General features: G+C 42.9%; 1 protein-coding gene across 1 annotated transcript in view; it reads right to left on the bottom strand.

Moving 5' to 3' along the window:
• Nucleotides 1–618: 618 nt before the first annotated feature.
• The window catches only part of LOC128733109 (activating signal cointegrator 1 complex subunit 2), a 33,985-nt gene continuing 16,154 nt past the window's right edge, over nt 619–18,449 (bottom strand). Inside the window, exon 5 of the mRNA XM_053826725.1 lies at nt 619–2,200. Coding sequence (XP_053682700.1) covers nt 671–2,200 — 1,530 coding nt within the window. The 3' untranslated portion in view covers nt 619–670. The remainder of the gene's footprint in view (nt 2,201–18,449) is intronic.

The raw sequence follows: 18,449 nt of genomic DNA on the forward strand, positions 1-18,449 counted from the left end.
GTGGAGGCAATCTACGCCAGACTAAAAACGAAGACTAGGATTGGGTTACAAACCAATGCGTCGAAAATCAAATATATGGTAGGAAGAGGCTCCAAAGACAACATTCGGCTCCGACGGACAGTGACTATTGACGGTGACGAACTGGAAGTGGTTGATGAGTTCAGCGAAAGGTGTTGCGGACTATTTTTGGAGGAGTCCAAACGGAAAGCGCAGTTGCGGCGGCGTATGAACCACGAGCTGAAGACATTACTAGAAGGGGTTCCCACCGTACGCCTGGCGAAAGTTGGGAGACTATGGTGGGCCGGTCACAGCGCAAGGATGCTGAACGACTGTGCAATGAAATCCGTTCTCTTCAAGAGGTATAGAGGGCATCAGGCATAGAGTGGCGAATTGGCGACTATGCTCTCCATGCTGTTAGAAGTAAGAAGCTAATTAGTTCGCCATGCTTGTCTGTGTTAGAAGCAATGACGCATCCAATCAGTGACAAAACGTGTATAAAGCTATACGATGTCATGTCCCCCACTAAGATTTTCCCTAACAATTAGGCCTCAATATAATAAAGTAAGTAGGTACATGGCAAGCTTCTTTCCAAGTTATAGGAGATATAATTATCAACAGCATATTTATTGCATACAATTGCGTACAAAAATTCGACAGAACTCACCCTTTTTTACGATGGCATCATTCCTCTGCTACGTTTAAATGTGGCTCCCTGCTTCCGGTTGTGATTCGCACGGCTTGACTTGTTCTCGCCCTTGTGCTTTCGATTCTGAAGTACAGACTTATCCTGGCCTTGCCCCTTAGGCTTGCCAATCACGTCCTTACCGGGACCTCCACTCGATGCTGCTGCTGTCGCTGTTCCCTGACCGCCGTGTCGAGCGTGAAATTTACTTTGTCTTCTTTCTTCATATCGTTGCCGAACAAGCTCTGGGTTTTCACAGAAATCGAGTGGTTTCCTTCCCATCGACGAGGGTGGTTGTTCTTCGGACTCCTGTTCGTCTTCTTCATCATCTTCAAACTCGTCGACCAATGAATTTCGCATGGCCGGAGCCAAGCGTACTTTAGCTCTCGATTCACTGTCGGCCATGGCATCGAAACTGTCGTCATATTCATCATCATACTCGTCACATACGTTTGTATATTCCTGATAGCGATTTTTCATCTCCTGAATGTGACTCTTATCATCCAACATTTCTTTCAAATTTCTAGGTTGTCCAGGCATACCTTTGCCCTTTTTCATCACCCCTTTGATCTCATCGTGCACAAGCACATCAAATTCGTCTCCGTCGAACACATTCAGCCGCTCGATTCCAGTCTCCAAGTATAGCGTGTCAAGCTTATCAGCTGGAATATATGGCTCGGTTGGATCTGCTTTCGCCAAGTCTGGAGGCAAATTTCCTTCCAGCACGGCTGCAATCGCTTGCTCCACGTCGTCGTATCTGCTCAAAATCTTTCGAACATAACCATCACCAAGATGCGGTAAAACATCTAGCACTTTCTGAACGTTCACATCGACCTGCTGTTCCGGTGTGAGCTTCAAGCCACTTGAACAAGGACCTGCAATTTCCGCGGTTTCTTGCGCGGCAACACCTCCCGCTGCTTCACCGAAACATTCTTCATCCTCTGGGACTGGTTCTGAAAAGCCATTCGTGAAACCATTTTCAGTCTCACCTTGACAATAGGCGTCCTGAACAAATTTCATCTTGAATGTGTCTAGATTACGACAAGCCTGTTTCAAAATATCCAAATCACGCTCAACGGAATAGTGTCGTTGGTAGTCTTTAACGAAGATTGGATCCGAGAGGCATTCGGTTAATATGCAAAGAAATTTGTCCGCCGGCACTAGACTATCGGCCGGATTGTTAAGAACGGTTTCCAGCTCAAGATTCATGATTGCCCGAAAGGCCGCTAACAGTTCCATCCGTGCGGCGTTCAGGTAATTTAGGTAGGGTGAATCGTTATCCATAGAGTGAACGTTTTTGTACAACGGGACAATACTGTTATCGTAGAACCCAGTGATGGCGGGCTCCATTCCCAGCTCGGTGCACATTTGCCGACAGTCCGGACACAGCTCGACTAGCAGGGAAATCACCGTGCAACAGTCCAAGCTGTATATCGCCAGATCGTTTAGCGTGGCTGCGCCAGCAGAGTGACCGCCGAGGCGATCGGTTTCCAGCTGCTGCTGGATGGTGTTGAAGGTCTGCAAAATATTGGAAGAATAAAAACAAAACTCATAGGTATAAATGAAGTACTAGCTGAGTGCCCGGTCTTACACGGGGCCGCTTTGTCTCTCAACCACTAATACATCTGTTATTGTATTTAATAATTATCAACGACAACATAATGCAAGAAACAAAAACCCTTTTTCTTCATTTGAATGTCTTTACACCCCTTTGTCAGATTTTCCCCCTAGTATCCCCCAACCACTTGTGAATTCTGTCTTCGGTAATCTCTATAAAACGAGATAAAGCCTTTTTTGCTTTTCTTAATCTCTCCCTTGCCAATGGTCATCTTATCTCCCTTTTCAGAAACCCCGTCTTGTCATTCAACCACTTGTACAACTGCTGTCGATCCTAATGCATCCTCTCATACCACCCCCCTATTTTGCCAACGTGACCATTTATGCATCTGTTTGCTCTCTGACGATCCCTACAACGGAAGAGAAACAATACCTTTTTTTCAAATATTCCTCCCCGGTAACCTCCCGCTTCATAATCTCCCCGCCTTCTTGTCTCCCAGCCACTCGCGCACCTTCAGTCGGTCTAAATGCACGAAAAACGTAAACTCTAAGTTATTTGAAACTTACCGCTTCTTGTTAGAGACCAGCATTCTTCCATAGCTCTACGATTAACACCGATGATATCGATGTCGTCCGCGAACCCTAGGAGCATAGAAGCTTTCGTGATGATAACCCAAGTAGCACACTTTAGGTCCATTTGGTTGAAGCAACCGGATTACGACTGAAATTAGTCATAATTCGGTTACTACAACTACATTATAACAACCGTGCTAGTAGGGAACGTTTCTGTGCACGCCTGCCCTTCAAATAGCACTTTCCAATGCAATGTTGAACATCAAATTCGATAGTCCGTCAACTTACTTCAAACCTTCTAACGAGTCCAATGTCTCACCTGCTATCCCGACGCTTGATTTTGAACCATCAAGGGTAGCACGTATCATCCTTGATGGTTCAATCCACGTATCAGTTTTGTTGGAAAACCATGTTCAAGCATAATCTGCCACAGCTCATTTAACTGAATCGTACGTACGCTTTGCAGTCTATAAACAAATGCTGAGTCTGCAAGTTGAATTCCCGGCAATCATTCAAACATTCAAAAAAAGTTTGTACGTTATGCCTTGCGGAATTTGAGATAGAATGTAAACCCAACTGCCGCCGTATCAAGATCTCTGTTCTCTAGTCAACATGGACACGATTCACTGCAGGCATAGAATAGCTGATATAGTGTTCTTCGCAAACATTTTATCTGGACGAACCGATAGTCAAACACGGTTGCACTTTAACCATAGTGAAGTCGTGCTCCGTAACAGACATGTTTTCAACCCGCCTCATAGAAATAGGAATTATTCTCTTCATGAACCAACGTGCCGTTTTATGAGAGTTTTCAATGATCTACAGCATGTAGTGGATATTACTAACACTAACTCTCATGAAAAATAGGCTTGGTGTCTATTTAAGGGGACAACTGCATTCCTTTTAATCAGTGTATTCATTGTGTTTATATTAAGTTTTTTTTGGCAACGGACTTGTAGCCTTTACCTTAATGAGCAATAAACAAATAAAGAATCATCGAGGATTTGTTGCAAGCTGAATGTTTGGTCCGTCGTGGAGCGTCCCTCTCGAAACCCGCACTGATATTCGCCAATAAAGGTCTCCTGCAACGGCCTCAGTCTGAGAAATAGAATTAAGGAGAGTAATGCCTCGGTAATTGCTGAATTCGAGTCGATGGACCTTTTTGTAAATAGGACATCTGAGACCTTCCAACCAGTCCGTAGGTAATTCCTTTTCAGTTCATATCTTTAGTATAACCTAATAGATTGCACAATCCAACCGCTCGCTCCCGAGTTTCAAAAGTTCGGCGGGGATGTCGTCCTTTCTAGCTGCTTTGCAGTTTTTCAGCTCTTTCGCTGCTTTTCTCGTCGAATGTTGGTGGATCCACAACTTGCCCATCATCCTCAATCGTTCTCCTGTTTCTTTCGACCGCTACATCTTGTCCGATCTTTCGGTAATCAGGTTCCCTTCCTTGTCGTTGCACATAACAGGAATTGGCGCGGTCCGGTTCTTAATTCCGTTGATCGTATTAAAGAAGCTTCCCGCATCGTGCCTCTCGGAGCAATTCTGCACCTTCGCAAGAACGCGATCCCAGACCAGTACTGACGTTGCTTACGACGGTGAAGTATCTTTTCGGCAGCTCTAGCATCTAGGTATCTTTCTCTGCCTTGACGTGTCACAGTTGCGGCCAATATGTGACTTCGGGCTCGATTCTTCTCATCAGTCACTCGTTGGCACTCTGCGTCAAACCACTCACTGGAAGTGTTGTACCCGACACTGATCGCGTCGTAGATGTGCCTTCACTGTTCGTACAGATCACTCTCATCAGTACTCATTGCAGCAACTTCTTCCGCTGATAACCGCCGAATGTTTAATTTATTATTCGATAGTCTTCGTCACAAGGCAGTACAGACTAATTGTATTTCAACTAACTTACATTTTCAATTAAATTTTTAAATCTAGTTTTGCAAACATTAAAATCGAACAAATGATTTACCTCGTTAAATCATTTACAGTAAAGGATTTTTCTGACCATATTGAGTTCGATGAGCTGGAATCCAAAGAAACGTTTGATTTCGGAGGATTCGACGAAGCTCGTGCATATTTATTTCTTCTAAGAGAATGTTTTACTGAATCTTGGCCAAATGTCAAGATAAGCGATCGCAGTATCGGCATCGCTGGTTACCGTGTATTAAGAAATGACAGAGTACATAACCGTGGTCGAGGTATCGCTGTTTACTATAGGGAGCATCTACCCTGCTATAAAGTTTTCGGAGCCGCGCTTACAGCAAATGCGATAGACAAAACTGAATGTCTCAGATTAGAGTTTCGACAAGACGGTCACAAGATCTTATTATTGGTCATCTACAATCCTCCGGAAAATGACTGCTCGTCGTTCCGGGCAGAAAAGTTGGCCAATTTTGCTGTATATTACGACAATATTTTCCTGGTGGGAGATTTCAATACCGACTTGCGCCGGCTTAGTAACAAACGTACGATTTGAGTCAACGCTCCGTACTTTTGCTCTGTCATCCGTCACCGAAGAACCAACATTTTTCCATAGTGGAGGATGCTCGCATCTCGATCTTTTCCTAACCAACAGAAACGAGAAGGTCTTGCGATTTGGACAAGTCAGTTTTCCTGGGTTATCGTAGCACGATTTAATTTTTAGATCCGTTGATTTTGACGTCTCACCATCCTCCAGCCTGCATACTTATCGAAACTACGCCAATTTTGACTCACATGACTTAGAAAACGAAATACTGACTTGGAACCAGTTCTCCACGATGGAAAACCCGAACAGTTCTATAGAATTTTTCAATGCACATATTAAAAGACTGCATGATATGAGCATTCCTCTCCGTGTTACTATCCAATATAATCCACGGCTCACTGACAGTGTACGTCAGTCCCTGCTCGAACGTGATATAGCGTACAAAGACTCAAGCTCCAACATATTTGAAAGACGTGAAGCGGCAACAATACAAGGCACTGAGAAATCGTACTAACACGAAAATTACGCAAGCTAAGCAGGAGTGTCTGAATCGTTTTTTGAACAGCAGAACTCCGCTGAAATCCTTATGGCAGCATTTGTAGAGGCTTGGAGTCGGCAAGAGTAAACACCCAAAGCCTTATGTGATTTGGATCCAGATGATGTTGAACGTGCTTTCTCAGCTAACTTTACAAATAGTTTTCGCCGAGATGCTATACCCGTAGACTCGGAAATTGGTACGTCATTCAGCTTCTGTTTTCAACCAGTGCACGACTGGGAAGTCGTCAACGCCATCTGGAACACCAAGTCGAACGCCGTCGTAATAGACGGTTCGCACATTAAATGTGTGAAGATCGTCTAACCGTTAGTCGTCCACCACAGTACATAGCATAGCATAGCAAAGCATAGCATAGACAACCGTACGCGCCATGGGTGGCTGACATGGTGTACCCGTAAGTACACCATACACCAAGCTATGTCCTTACGATGTTAGAAATGGATACAGCAGTTGAACACCTACGAGGATGCGTAAAAGCTCACGCAATCTTCATAGGTGTTCATGTACCCAGTAATATACGATATAAATATAATATGAATATATAGGGGAATGTCGTCGTGTTTGTGCCATCTTTTAGTCCACAAATCTCATTTCAAAACAAACTTTGGAAATTTAAAAAAAGTCTAAATACAAAGGTCTAAATACGAACTATTAATAAGACCTTTGTTAAATTACCAAAGTTTCTTTTGAAATGAGATTTGTGGACCAAAAGATGGCCCAACCACGACGACATTCCCCTAAGCGTAAAAATAAAATGAAATCGAACATATATGGGCAAAAATAGAGCAATCTCATCAGTAATCCGTCGAATGAATTATAATTGCGTCATTTGAGTTTCCATCAGTGCACCACAGTACATTTTTATTTAATATGTTTATCGAGGTTTTCACATTTTTCGACTCCTGGAAGCATACAAAAGTCTTGCCATTGAAGAAAAGCCTCGGTAATCTGCGACCTATCAGGATACTTTGTGTGTTGTCGATGTCTTTTGCGAGGCTTCTTAAACAACAAATGGAATCCTACATAGTAGATAATCGCCTGTTGACGGACTATCAGGCCGGTTTCCGTCGAGGACATAGCATCAAAACCGCAGCTCTTCGAGTGTACGGCGACTTAGCATCGACTGTCGATAAAAAAGGTTCCGGTATAGTGCTGCTGCTCGACTTCTTAAATGCTTTTGATACAATTCCACACAGTAAAGTTCAATTTTTCCTCCACTGCCGTGAGTCTGATGAGATGGTACCTACTTAGAAGACAACAAACAGTTTTTTGAGGGAACCGCTGCTCACGTAGTATGGACGTGCCGTCCGGCGTTCCTCAAGGTTTTGTGCTGGGTCTGTTACTTTTCAGCTGCCATATAAATGATCTGCCGACGACGATAAAGTAATGTTCAATTCAAATGTATGCCGAAGATGTGCAGCTTTATGTCGGTATGCCAGGTCCTTGTTCGGGCGAAATAGTTAGAATGGTGAATATTAATCTTGAACGAGTTGCGGATTGGTCACTATGAAATGAGCTTCTTATGAATCCTGCCAAGAGTAAAGCTCTATTCATCACAAATCGACGTCGCAGAGTCGGAGGTACTGTTTTGCCAGCACCTGGACTTGTATTGGATAATCAGCAACCTAGGGTTTATCTTCCAAAATGATTTGCAGTGGGATGGCCTGATAACAAAGCAGTGCAGTGCGGAAAGATTTATGCCAGTCTACGAACGCTTCACTGCTGTACTCCCTCCGCTCCGACAGCCACCAAACTGCAGCTCTTCAGACAGTTGCGCTGAACGTGCTGCATTTTCTGTGTGGCGATGTTCTTCCCGTTCATCCTAGCGCAAGCTCCCTGAATCAACTGCGTGTCGCACTAAACTGCTGCGTGAGATTTGCGTACGGACTGAGACGCTACGACCATGTGAGTCACCTCCAGCAGAACCTGATTGGATGCGCTATACAATGTTTTTACGCCTATCGGTCGTGCGTTTTCCTGAGGAATCTAATGAAAACACAGTCGCCTAGTACTCTTCATCGAAAGCTTATCCAAACTCGTGGACTCCCGCTGTTAAGCGTTCATCATCGGAAGCAAATTTCAAGAGAGGCTGCATCAACTGTCATAACCGAGTAGACTAAAATTGTTTTTTTTTGTTTAAATCCAAGGGAATATCCTAGATAATGTATGTTGTATTATTATGCAATTAATTAAGTATCAAAATTGTATTTGTAACTATTGGGTAATCGGAGGTAGCAAATTTTAAAAGATTTATATCTTACGAAATTCCATGTAAGATTCGGCAAATTGAAATCGCCGAGCAGGACCACGGAGTCAGTGGTTATTGTGATATTAGTAAGCCTTTGAACACATGCGCAATGGTCATTGAAAATAGAATTACAAGGATCGGAGCCAGGCTTAATATAGACGCATCAAATATAAACGGAGTGTTTCGGCAATTCTAGGAAAACTGGAGCTACTAGTCGATCTATATCGATCACGTCTGTAGAGGTTATACTCTGAAGATAATTCGAATGAGGACACGTCGCTACAGAGCCATGTTTCAGTGAAAGCTATGACGTCATAATCCGATGATGAAACTGCAAGAGATCGTTTGTTTTCGTTCGCAATCCTCGGACGTTTTGGTAGTAAACAGAAAGAGATCTGAAGATTGATTTGAGGTGTGTTGAAATATATTGCTTTTGTTGTTGCCGCGAAATTGTCATACGACGCCTGGTGCTCGCGACACGCGAATTGTTTGGGGAACTGGTGTAAGGATTCGCCGGTGAGACCAAATCCGTTATCACCATTTTGATTGACGTTGTTCCCAAGTAGCAGACGTTGTCACAATTGAGTCGCAGCGGCTGATATGCGACAAATTTAAATGTAAAACTTCGGTTACAGTAACCTAAAATATAACAGTTGTGTAACCGAAATAGCGCAACTTATGTAACTAAATATGGTTACATTAACAGTTACTCAATAACCAATATGTAACATGTATAGTTACAAAATGGTTACTATTGAAGTTACACATAAACTGTGAATTGACTTTCAATTGGTGGCAAATTAGTTATCTTGAAACTTTTACTGCATAGCGAAAACAATGCAGCAGGTTTATTATTTCAATCTATGGCTGTTAACGTCAAGCAGTAAATTTAACTGTTGAATATAGAAGAGTGTATAAATTTCGCTTGTTATTTCAACACAAATTTTAATGCGGCTTCAAATTTATGGTGAAATGCATGATTCTAGCTTTGAAAAATTCACGCGCTTTTATTTAATCTAGCTTTTCGTTACTTACTTCTTTGAAAAACTGCTTTTTTGTAAAACAAATATGTACAAATATAAAAACTTTAATTTTAATTTTCTGATTTTTTAAATTTATTCTTAGCAATAATGAATTAGTGGAGCATTCACCTAGAAATCATTAAAAAACAAATTGTTTTCGCTATCACTTAGTAAAATTCATAGCCATTTTGCCTTTGGTTTTAACTACTACACCATCGTCCTTGAAGTTTTGTATCGTTTTCGGTATATTACATGAAATGATTTTAAGCAGACATTGTTCATAGATATCGGGAAAAGGTGTTTTTAGTGATTGTTGTGAAAAGAAGTGTTAATTTAATATCAAAGAATAGTTTCAGTTTGAATAAAACAGTTTACCAGCAGTGTTAATCATAGAAGGTTACATTTCAGTTACATTCTAGATGCACGTAACCTTAGCCTTCGACCTGGTTACGCTATCGGTTACGGTATCAAATCTGTTGTGGTCACTTATTTCTTATGTCGGCATTTCTAAGTTACACTGTAACCTATTTTCATTGCCGGTTTCGTTTCGATGTAACTTGATCGTTTTGACGTTTGAGAATAATCAAAATTTGTTTACTTAATGCCAATGTCTGTGCGGAGAAGATTCCAAGTACCATCAATTAAGTAAATAAACGCATTTACAAGAGCATTTACGACCCGTGTACCAATTGTTTATCTTTACCATTAGTAAAATTCTTGAGATCTAGTCTTTGCTTAATCCGTAGTGTTTACAACAGTCAACAAGTCGTTGCGAAAAAGCCGACTTTTTTTGACTTCGTAACTGCTCGTAACGGAAAATTAACTGTTTTGCGACCAGCAAGTTGATGACAGTTTGGAAAAAGGTTTCATTTGTGTTACTTGATAACTATTTGGTAACTCGTAACTGAAAGGTGACTGTTTTTCGACGGCCAAGGTGTTGACAGTTCGAAAAAAAGGTTTCAATTTGGTCATTTGGTAACTATCTGGTAACTTTTTGAGATTTTTGTCACCACAAAACTAAAAAGTAACTATTTTTAATTTTATGTAACCTAACTCGTTACAAGTATCCTAAATGTAACTGCTGTGCAACCTTTTTGTATTTTTTTATTTTTATGATTAGTTACAAGTGCTACTTGGGTTGTTAGTTTCTAAAAAAAACCCTGTTATTAATAGTCTTGTCTTCAAACTCGCGATGAACAATGCCAACTGGTCATGTGCCAGAGTCAATGGCTTTGTCTTTCAATGTCAACGGTCATCCAATCTTATATAAGACAGCATTGAGCGATCTAGGATCTTTGCCACGAGGAATCTAAATAACTGTTACATCATTTGTTCCGAGTTTTTTCACCACCAAATTAGTTACGCTCGCATCTGAAGCCTCGGGTAAAATACTGGACAAATAAATATTTTCATCAGGCTGATCAGCCGGCTCCGATAATGTTGAAGAACTGCCAGATACCCGTGTTCAGTCGTATCTTCCTCGTTGGTTTCAATTCGAATACGTTGGAAAACCGGGTGCGGATCTTGCTTACTACAAGATAGTGGTACGAGTCGACGTTTGGTTCCCTGAAGGATCGCACGTCTGCGACATCAGAAACAGAACATGGTCGATCTGAGAGCAGGCCTATATATATATATACTAGCTGACCCGACAAACTTCGTATTGCCACAAATTAAACTGTGTTGTACATAAATCGTGAACCTCGGGTGACCTTTGTCACAATCTCGAGTTTTGCCAGTTTCTGAGGAGTTCATGGGTGTTTTAATATACAAACTTTTCTCACAGTAAAGTAGAAAACAACTCCCCCCATCGCTCAGCCTGATAAAATTAAGCGGATAGCATTTAAATATTCGCCATCACTACAAACCATTTCGCCGAATACCATTTTGTGGAACACCAATTCTCGGTTGACCATTACGCGGAATATAGAGTTTCGCAGAATACCATTTCGCGAAAAACCTTACGCGGGATGTACCATTTCACGAAAAATCTTCTCGTAGAAAGCACCATTTCGCAGGGATGACCCAACTGAAGGAAAGTAATAGAGGTCAGTAGATCTAGGAAAATAAATAAACCTAGATAGAGGTGATCCCTACGGAGCGGTGCCCCCCGCAGTGGCCGGCCTTTCCGACGGCAGGTCTAATGTTACTATTGATAGTTTTTAGTGGTCTTGTTATTGATTAATGTTTTATGAAAGAGTCTAAAATTTCTCGAGTTCGATTAGTTTTTGAGTTACGTAAAAATTTCTGCTTTATTTGTATGAGTCCTTATCCCTCTACCGCAGGGGTGAGAGGTCTCAAAGCATCATTAAAAAAATTCCTGCCTCCAAAACTCCCCACATGCCAAATTTGGTTCCATTTGCTTGATTAGTTCTCGAGTTATGAGGAAATTTGTATTTCATTTGTATAGGAGCCCCCCTCCTGAAGCGGGAGAGGTTTCAATTCACCATAGAAAACATTCTTGTCTCCAAAAACATCCACATGTCATATTTTGTTTCAATTGCTTGATTAGTTCTCGAGTTATGAGGAAATTTGTATTTCATTTGTATAGAAGCCCCTCCTCTTAAAAGGGAGGGAAGACTTCATTCCCCTCCTAAAGCGGGGAGGGGTCTCAATTCACCATAGAAAAAAAGATTGCCTACAAAAACACCCACATGCTAGTTCTGGAGTTATGAGGAAATTTGCATTTCATTTGTATGGGAGCCCTTCCTCCTAAAGTGGGGAGGGGTCTCAATTCACCATAGAAAAAATTCTTGTCTCCAAAAACACCCACACGTCAAATTTTGTTCCATTTGCTTGATTAGTTCTCAAGTTATGCAGAAATTTGTGTTTCATTTGTATGGGAACACCCCCCCCCCCACCCCACCCGTCTTACCGGGGGGAGGGGTCTCTAACCATCATAAGAACCTTTCCTGGCCCCAAAAACCCCTACATGCAAATTTTCACGCCGATCGGTTCAGTAGTTTTCGATTCTATAAGAAACAATCGGGCAGACAGACAGAAATCCATTTTTATAGGTATAGATTTGCATGAGAGCCCCACCTCTTAGTGGGGGGAGGGGTCTTTTGCCATCGAGAGAACCTTCCCTGGCCCAAAAAACCCCTACATGCAAATTTTCACGCCAATCGGTTCAGTAGTTTTCGATTCTATAAGGAACATAGGGACAGACAGAAATCCATTTATAGGTATAGGTATATTATAGGTATGTGTTGTGTTAGGTGGCTTGCCGTCCTAAGACAAAGCCTGTTGAACAAAATTTCTCCATGTAACTCGGTTGAGGGCTACCGCTCTCCAATTCCTCGGACACCGAGTACTCTCCGCCAGATCTCGCTCCACCTGGTCTAACCATCTTGCTCACTGCGCTCCTGGTCGTCTTGTTCCTACCGGATTTGAGGCGAACACCATCTTTGCAGGGCAGTTGTCCGGCATTCTTGCAACATGCCCTGCCCATCGCATCCGTCCAGCTTTAGCCACCTTCTGGATACTGGGTTCGCCATAGAGCTGTGCGAGTTCATGGTTCATCCTCCGCCTCCATACTCCGTTCTCCTGTACGCCGCCGAAGATCGTTCTTAGCACTCTTCGTTCGAAAACTCCGAGCACTCGCAGGTCCTCCTCGAGCATTGTCCATGTTTCATGCCCGTAGAGAACAACCGGTCTAATAAGCGTCTTGTACAGGGTGCACTTTGTACGGGGACTTAGTCTGCTCGACCGCAATTGCTTGTGGAGCCCATAGTAAGCACGACTTCCGCTGATAATACGCCTCCGAATCTCACGGCTGGTATCATTGTCCGCTGTTACCAGTGAGCCAAGGTAGACAAATTCATCGACTACCTCAAACTCATCGCCGTCGATCAATATACTACTGCCCAAGCGGTGTCGTTCGGCCTCGGTTCCGCTGGCCAGCATGTACTTTGTTTTAGACGTATTTACCTTTAACCCAATCTTTTCTGCTTCACGCTTTGGTCTGGTGTACTGTTCAGCCACCGCCACAGATGTCCTGCCGATAATATCCATGTCATCGGCAAAGCAGACGAATTGACTAGATTTGTTGAATATCGTGCCCCGCGTGTTGATATCCGCTCGGTTCATAACACCTTGTAGCGCTATGTTGAACAGCAGGCATGAAAGACCATCACCTTGACGAAGCCCTCTGTGTGATTCGAATGAACTTGACAATCCACCCGAAATCCGAACACAGCACTGTGTACCATCCATCGTAGATTTAATCAGTTTGATGAGCTTCCTGGGGAAGCTGTTCTCGTCCATGATTTTCCATAGCTCTTTCCGGTCGATGGTATCATATGCGGCTTTGAAGTCAACGAATAAATGATGCGTGGGAACTCTGTATTCACGGCCCTTTTGGAGGATTTGCCGCAGTGTAAATATTTGATCCGTTGTAGACCGACCTTCGACGAAGCCGGCTTGATAAGTTCCCACAAATCTATTCGCAATTGGTGATAGACGGCGGAAAATGATTTGGGACAGCACTTTATAAGCGGCATTGAGAACGGTGATCGCTCGATAGTTCTCACAGTCCAACTTGTCGCCCTTTTTGTAGATCGGGCAGATAACCCCATCTTTCCACTCCTCCGGTAGCTGTTCCGTATCCCAAATTCTAACAATTAGTCGGTGTAGACAAACGGCCAGCTTTTCTGGTCCCATTTTAATAAGCTCCGCTCCGATGCCATCTTTTCCAGCTGACTTGTTGTTCTTTAGCTGCATGATGGCCTCCTTAACTTCGCCTATCGTTGGGGCTGGCACCTCTTCCCCGTTTGCTGCACCGTCGAAATCGCTTTCCCCGCCGCTATGGTTTTCCGCCTGGGCGCCATTCAGGTGTTCGTCGAAGTGCTGCTTCCACCTATCCGTCACCTCACGATCGTCCGTCAGAATACTGCCAGTCTTATCCCGACACATTTCGGCTCGCGGCACAAAGCCTTTGCGGGATCCGTTCAGTTTCTGGTAGAACTTCCGCGTTTCCTGAGAACGATGCAGCCGCTCCAACTCCGCATATTCCTGCTCTTCCAGGTTGCGCTTTTTCTCCCGAAAGATTTGGTTTCGCTGCATCTTCTTCTGTTTGTGTCTTTCCACGTTCTGACGTGTGGCACTGCGCATCTTGGCCGCCCGCGCAGCGTTCTCCTCATCCATCACCCTCCTACATTCATCGTCAAACCAATCGTTCCGCTGATTCCGGGCCACATGCCCGATGGAGCTCTCCGCTACACTGCTGATGGCTGTTTTGATAGTGTTCCAACAGTCCTCGAGAGGGGCTTCGTCCAGCTCGTCCTCTTCCGGCAGTGCAGCTTCGAGTGAATGCGCGTAGTTTGCGGCGACGTCTGGCTGCTTCAGCCGCGCGAGATCTAACCGAGGCTGGCGTCGGTACCGAATGTTGTTCACAACGGAGAGTCTTGGGCGCATCTTAACCATCACTAGGTAGTGGTCCGAGTCAACGTTAGCGCTTCGATAGGATCTGACGTCGATAATGTCTGAGAAGTGCCGACTGTCGATCAAAACGTGGTCGATCTGTGATTCTGTCTGATTTGGTGACCTCCAGGTGTACTTATGGTGGATTCTGTGCTGGAAAAAGGTACTACGTACGGCCATATTCTTGGAGGCGGCAAAGTCGATAAGTCTTAGGCCCATTTCATTGGTTCGCTGGTGTGCACTGAACCTTCCAATCACCGGTTTGTATTCCTCCTCCTGGCCGACCTGAGCATTGAAATCCCCGATGACGATCTTGATATCATGTTTTGGGCAGCGGTCGTATTCACTCTCCAACTGCGCGTAGAATTCATCCTTGTCGTCATCGGTACTTCTGAGGTGAGGGCTGTGCACGTTGATGATGCTTATGTTGAAGAATCGGCCCTTGATTCTCAACCTGCACATTCGAGGATTGATTGGCCACCACCCAATCACCCGTTTCCGCATCTCGCCCATCACTATGAAAGCTGTACCCAGCTCGTGTGTGTTGCCGCAGCTCTGGTAGATGGTATGTCCATCTCTGAACGTACGTACCGTTGAGCTCTTCCAGCACACCTCCTGCAGCGCTACGACGTCGAACTTGCGGCTCTTCAATACGTCGGAGAGCACTCGAGTGCTCCCTTGGAAGTTGAGAGACCGGCAGTTCCACGTCCCGAGTTTCCAATCCATAGTCCTTTTTCGTCGCGTGGGTCTATTCCGATTGTTCCAGTAAGAATATATTTGTTCTTCGTTCCATGCTTTAATATTTTTCGTGGTGACGGCTTGCAAAGCCTGCTACACCAACCCCCTGTTTCGCCGGAGGGCCAACGAAGCTCGAAAGAGCCCTCCTTTCCTGTCAGCATACGACCTTGGCTTCCACCGGGGTTGGTTACCCGATCTCCACCAAAGTTGCTCGTATCCCGGCTGGTACCACGAGGCGGTAGGAATAGGAGTTGCTGAATAAGAGGCTATGAACCACTGTAGGGTCTATTTTATGCCTACACGTGCACAAGGCACCGACGGTACGCATTATTCAGCCGTTTACCAGCCATTATAGGTATAGATCACGTCAAGTGACCGAGAAAAAGTACAAACTTGTAATCGACCTTCTCGGATTTGAACCAAATTTAGTCAGATTGTTCGTTTCAGGTCAGCAAGAATAAATCCTAAGTTTGGTGCGAATTGGACGTTCCCTCGATTAATGGGAGTAGGGGAATGTCGTCGTGGTTGGGCCACCTTTTTGACATTTGCCCATAACTTCCGTTTCAAAAAGAATTTTTCAAATCTAAATGTATCGTTGGAAAGACCTAAGAATAAGCTATATTTCTGGAAAATCTCTAACTGATTGCTTGAAAAATAATGTAGTTATAGACATTTACGTGAAGACAAAAAATGTTGTCATACTTGGGCCACGTTGTACAGGTTGGGCCACCGCTCTTAATCTAAGAAATACGTATTGAAATTCTATGTAGAGACATTAAAAGAATGAATTTCGTGAGCAACGGCCCTTATAAGTATAAATATCCTATTTTTAATAACATCTTTGCGACATTTTTGGTGATCTTGTAAAATCAATATTACTACAATCGCGTTTCCCGAAGTGTACTACTGCAATGAAAAATCAACAACAATCTAGGTTTTTATTATACTAATTTTGCTTTATTTCATCACATTTCCCGCGACTGACGTTCTCTAGCGAAAATTGTGCTACTGTGCTTAAAATTATGGTGGCCCAACCATGACTACACAAGGGGCCCGACCTTTACAATAAGCACTTTTGTGGCATTTACCCCCTTACCCCCTTACGTCCTAACTGGACGGGATTTTTCAATATCCTTCGAATAGAGCACAACACACTTAATAAATTTTCAATATTTATCCCGATAATTGCATTTCATGAATGATTTCTTGAAGAAAAGTTAACTGCACCTGCAAAACTTTTTTCTATTGATTCAATCAGTGAATTCAGTACGCGTGTTTTGAATACACGATTGAAACTCACAATATTGTGAAAAGTTAGCTGTCACAGTAAGAAATTTTACATTGCTTGTATATACGTATCACGAGTTACTAAAACTGAAAAAATCGTGGTGGCCCGACCATAACAGTGGCCCGACGATAACGACATTACCCTACCTTAGTACCTTAATTTTTAACGAAAAGACACGTTTTCGTCAAATCTTCTTATTTTCTTTTGCTTATAACTCTGGAAATACTAGGTTTAGAAAGACTATTTTTTTATGTTTCCAAAGGAAATTGTCCAAGGAATCCGAAAAAACTATTAGTTTTTAGCGGAAGTGTGGCCACATATTTTTAAATTCGATTATAAAATTAAATTTGAGTACAATTTGATTTCAAAAATTTTAATTCTGTCGTATTCCTCAGATTTTTTTTACATGAGAATCGCTCAAAACTACGAGGTGTTCTTTGCCGATCCAGAGTTATAGCGATTTGAAGGAACAAATCAGCGATTTTAGTAGAATCAATATATATAGAATGCCAGTGTCGCTGTTTCACTATACGGGACTCATTGTGGTAAACATGATGCTAACAATCTGTATCAAGTCTGTGAATCGGGAACTTCATTGTCAAAGTTGCTCATTATTTATCTGTTCTTTATCTGTGCGCTCGTTGGTGCTGTCATCAGTGCGCTCATCGCTGTGTTTTCATGCCAGTGAAATGTTTTTTAACGTTCTTTTTCTTTCCGTCCGGATGAATTGAATCCCACAACTGCGCCCTTTTGCACCGATTTTTTCAGAAATTTGCAGCAAGCGAAGTTTCCAATCACATTACTTGGCAGTTTGACAATGAGATTCCTTTTTGATGAATCTCAGGAACACACACATATGCATATATACTGTAAATACATTATCTGAACAAGTGCGATGTTTATCACGCGCACTGCAGCGCATTCGATCTCGAGACGTCGGAGTGATAACACGTGTCTTTTTGGTCAAGGATTTTTCGCGAAGTGATAGTTTATTGATAGTAATACTACTACAAGTTGAATAATTTTTCTCTGAATAAAATTGTTAAAACCAATTGGAAAACAAAAACCGAGTGTAGAGTGCGGATAATAGTGCGATAGGACGCTTTTTAGTGCAAAGTGTAAAGTCATACTCCTGGGAACAAAATGGCGAACATCGCATTTCATAAAGGAAAATAAAATGGCGACTGCAGAACAAAAGGAGAAAATGAGTCTAAAACAATACGAAGCAGATATGGACGTCCAGGGAGACGATATGAACGATACTGTGACCGGTATTCCAATCGGTACAGGAACGCAAGGAAAAACGAATACCAAAACCGAAAAACAAAAGATCAACTACCAGTACGAATATGGTGACCAGGGACCCTTCAGAGTCATGGTCGAGTTAATTGACACCCAGAACGGCAATCTGAAGATTAATAAGCTGACGCTGGCTAGCACACTAAGAAGGATGCCATTATATAAAACACACATTATTGAAATGAAACAAGTTGGCCGAAATAAGCTCATGGTATATCTCAACAATTATCAAATTGCAAATAGATTGACATCCGATGTTGGTATAACGGAGAAAAACTACAGAGCATACATTCCACGACATCTGGTGTCTGTCACCGGCGTGATCGCTGGAGTACCTCTAGACATCACAGACGAGGAAATCGCCGAAGAAATCGAGTGCGAATCAGCAGTAATGTCCGTGTACCGTATGAATCGTCACGTCAATGGAAAAAAAGAACCGACATTGCGAGTGAGCATTACTTTCAGAGCTGCCAAACTACCTAAGCAGGTCAGAATATTCTGTTGCTCAGTGGGCGTTAGAGCGTTTTACAGAAAGTTAGTAATGTGTCAGAATTGTCTTCGGTACAACCACCAAACAGCGAACTGCAAAAGT

Source organism: Sabethes cyaneus, chromosome 1 (assembly GCF_943734655.1).
Source record: "Sabethes cyaneus chromosome 1, idSabCyanKW18_F2, whole genome shotgun sequence".
Taxonomy (NCBI): domain Eukaryota; kingdom Metazoa; phylum Arthropoda; class Insecta; order Diptera; family Culicidae; genus Sabethes; species Sabethes cyaneus.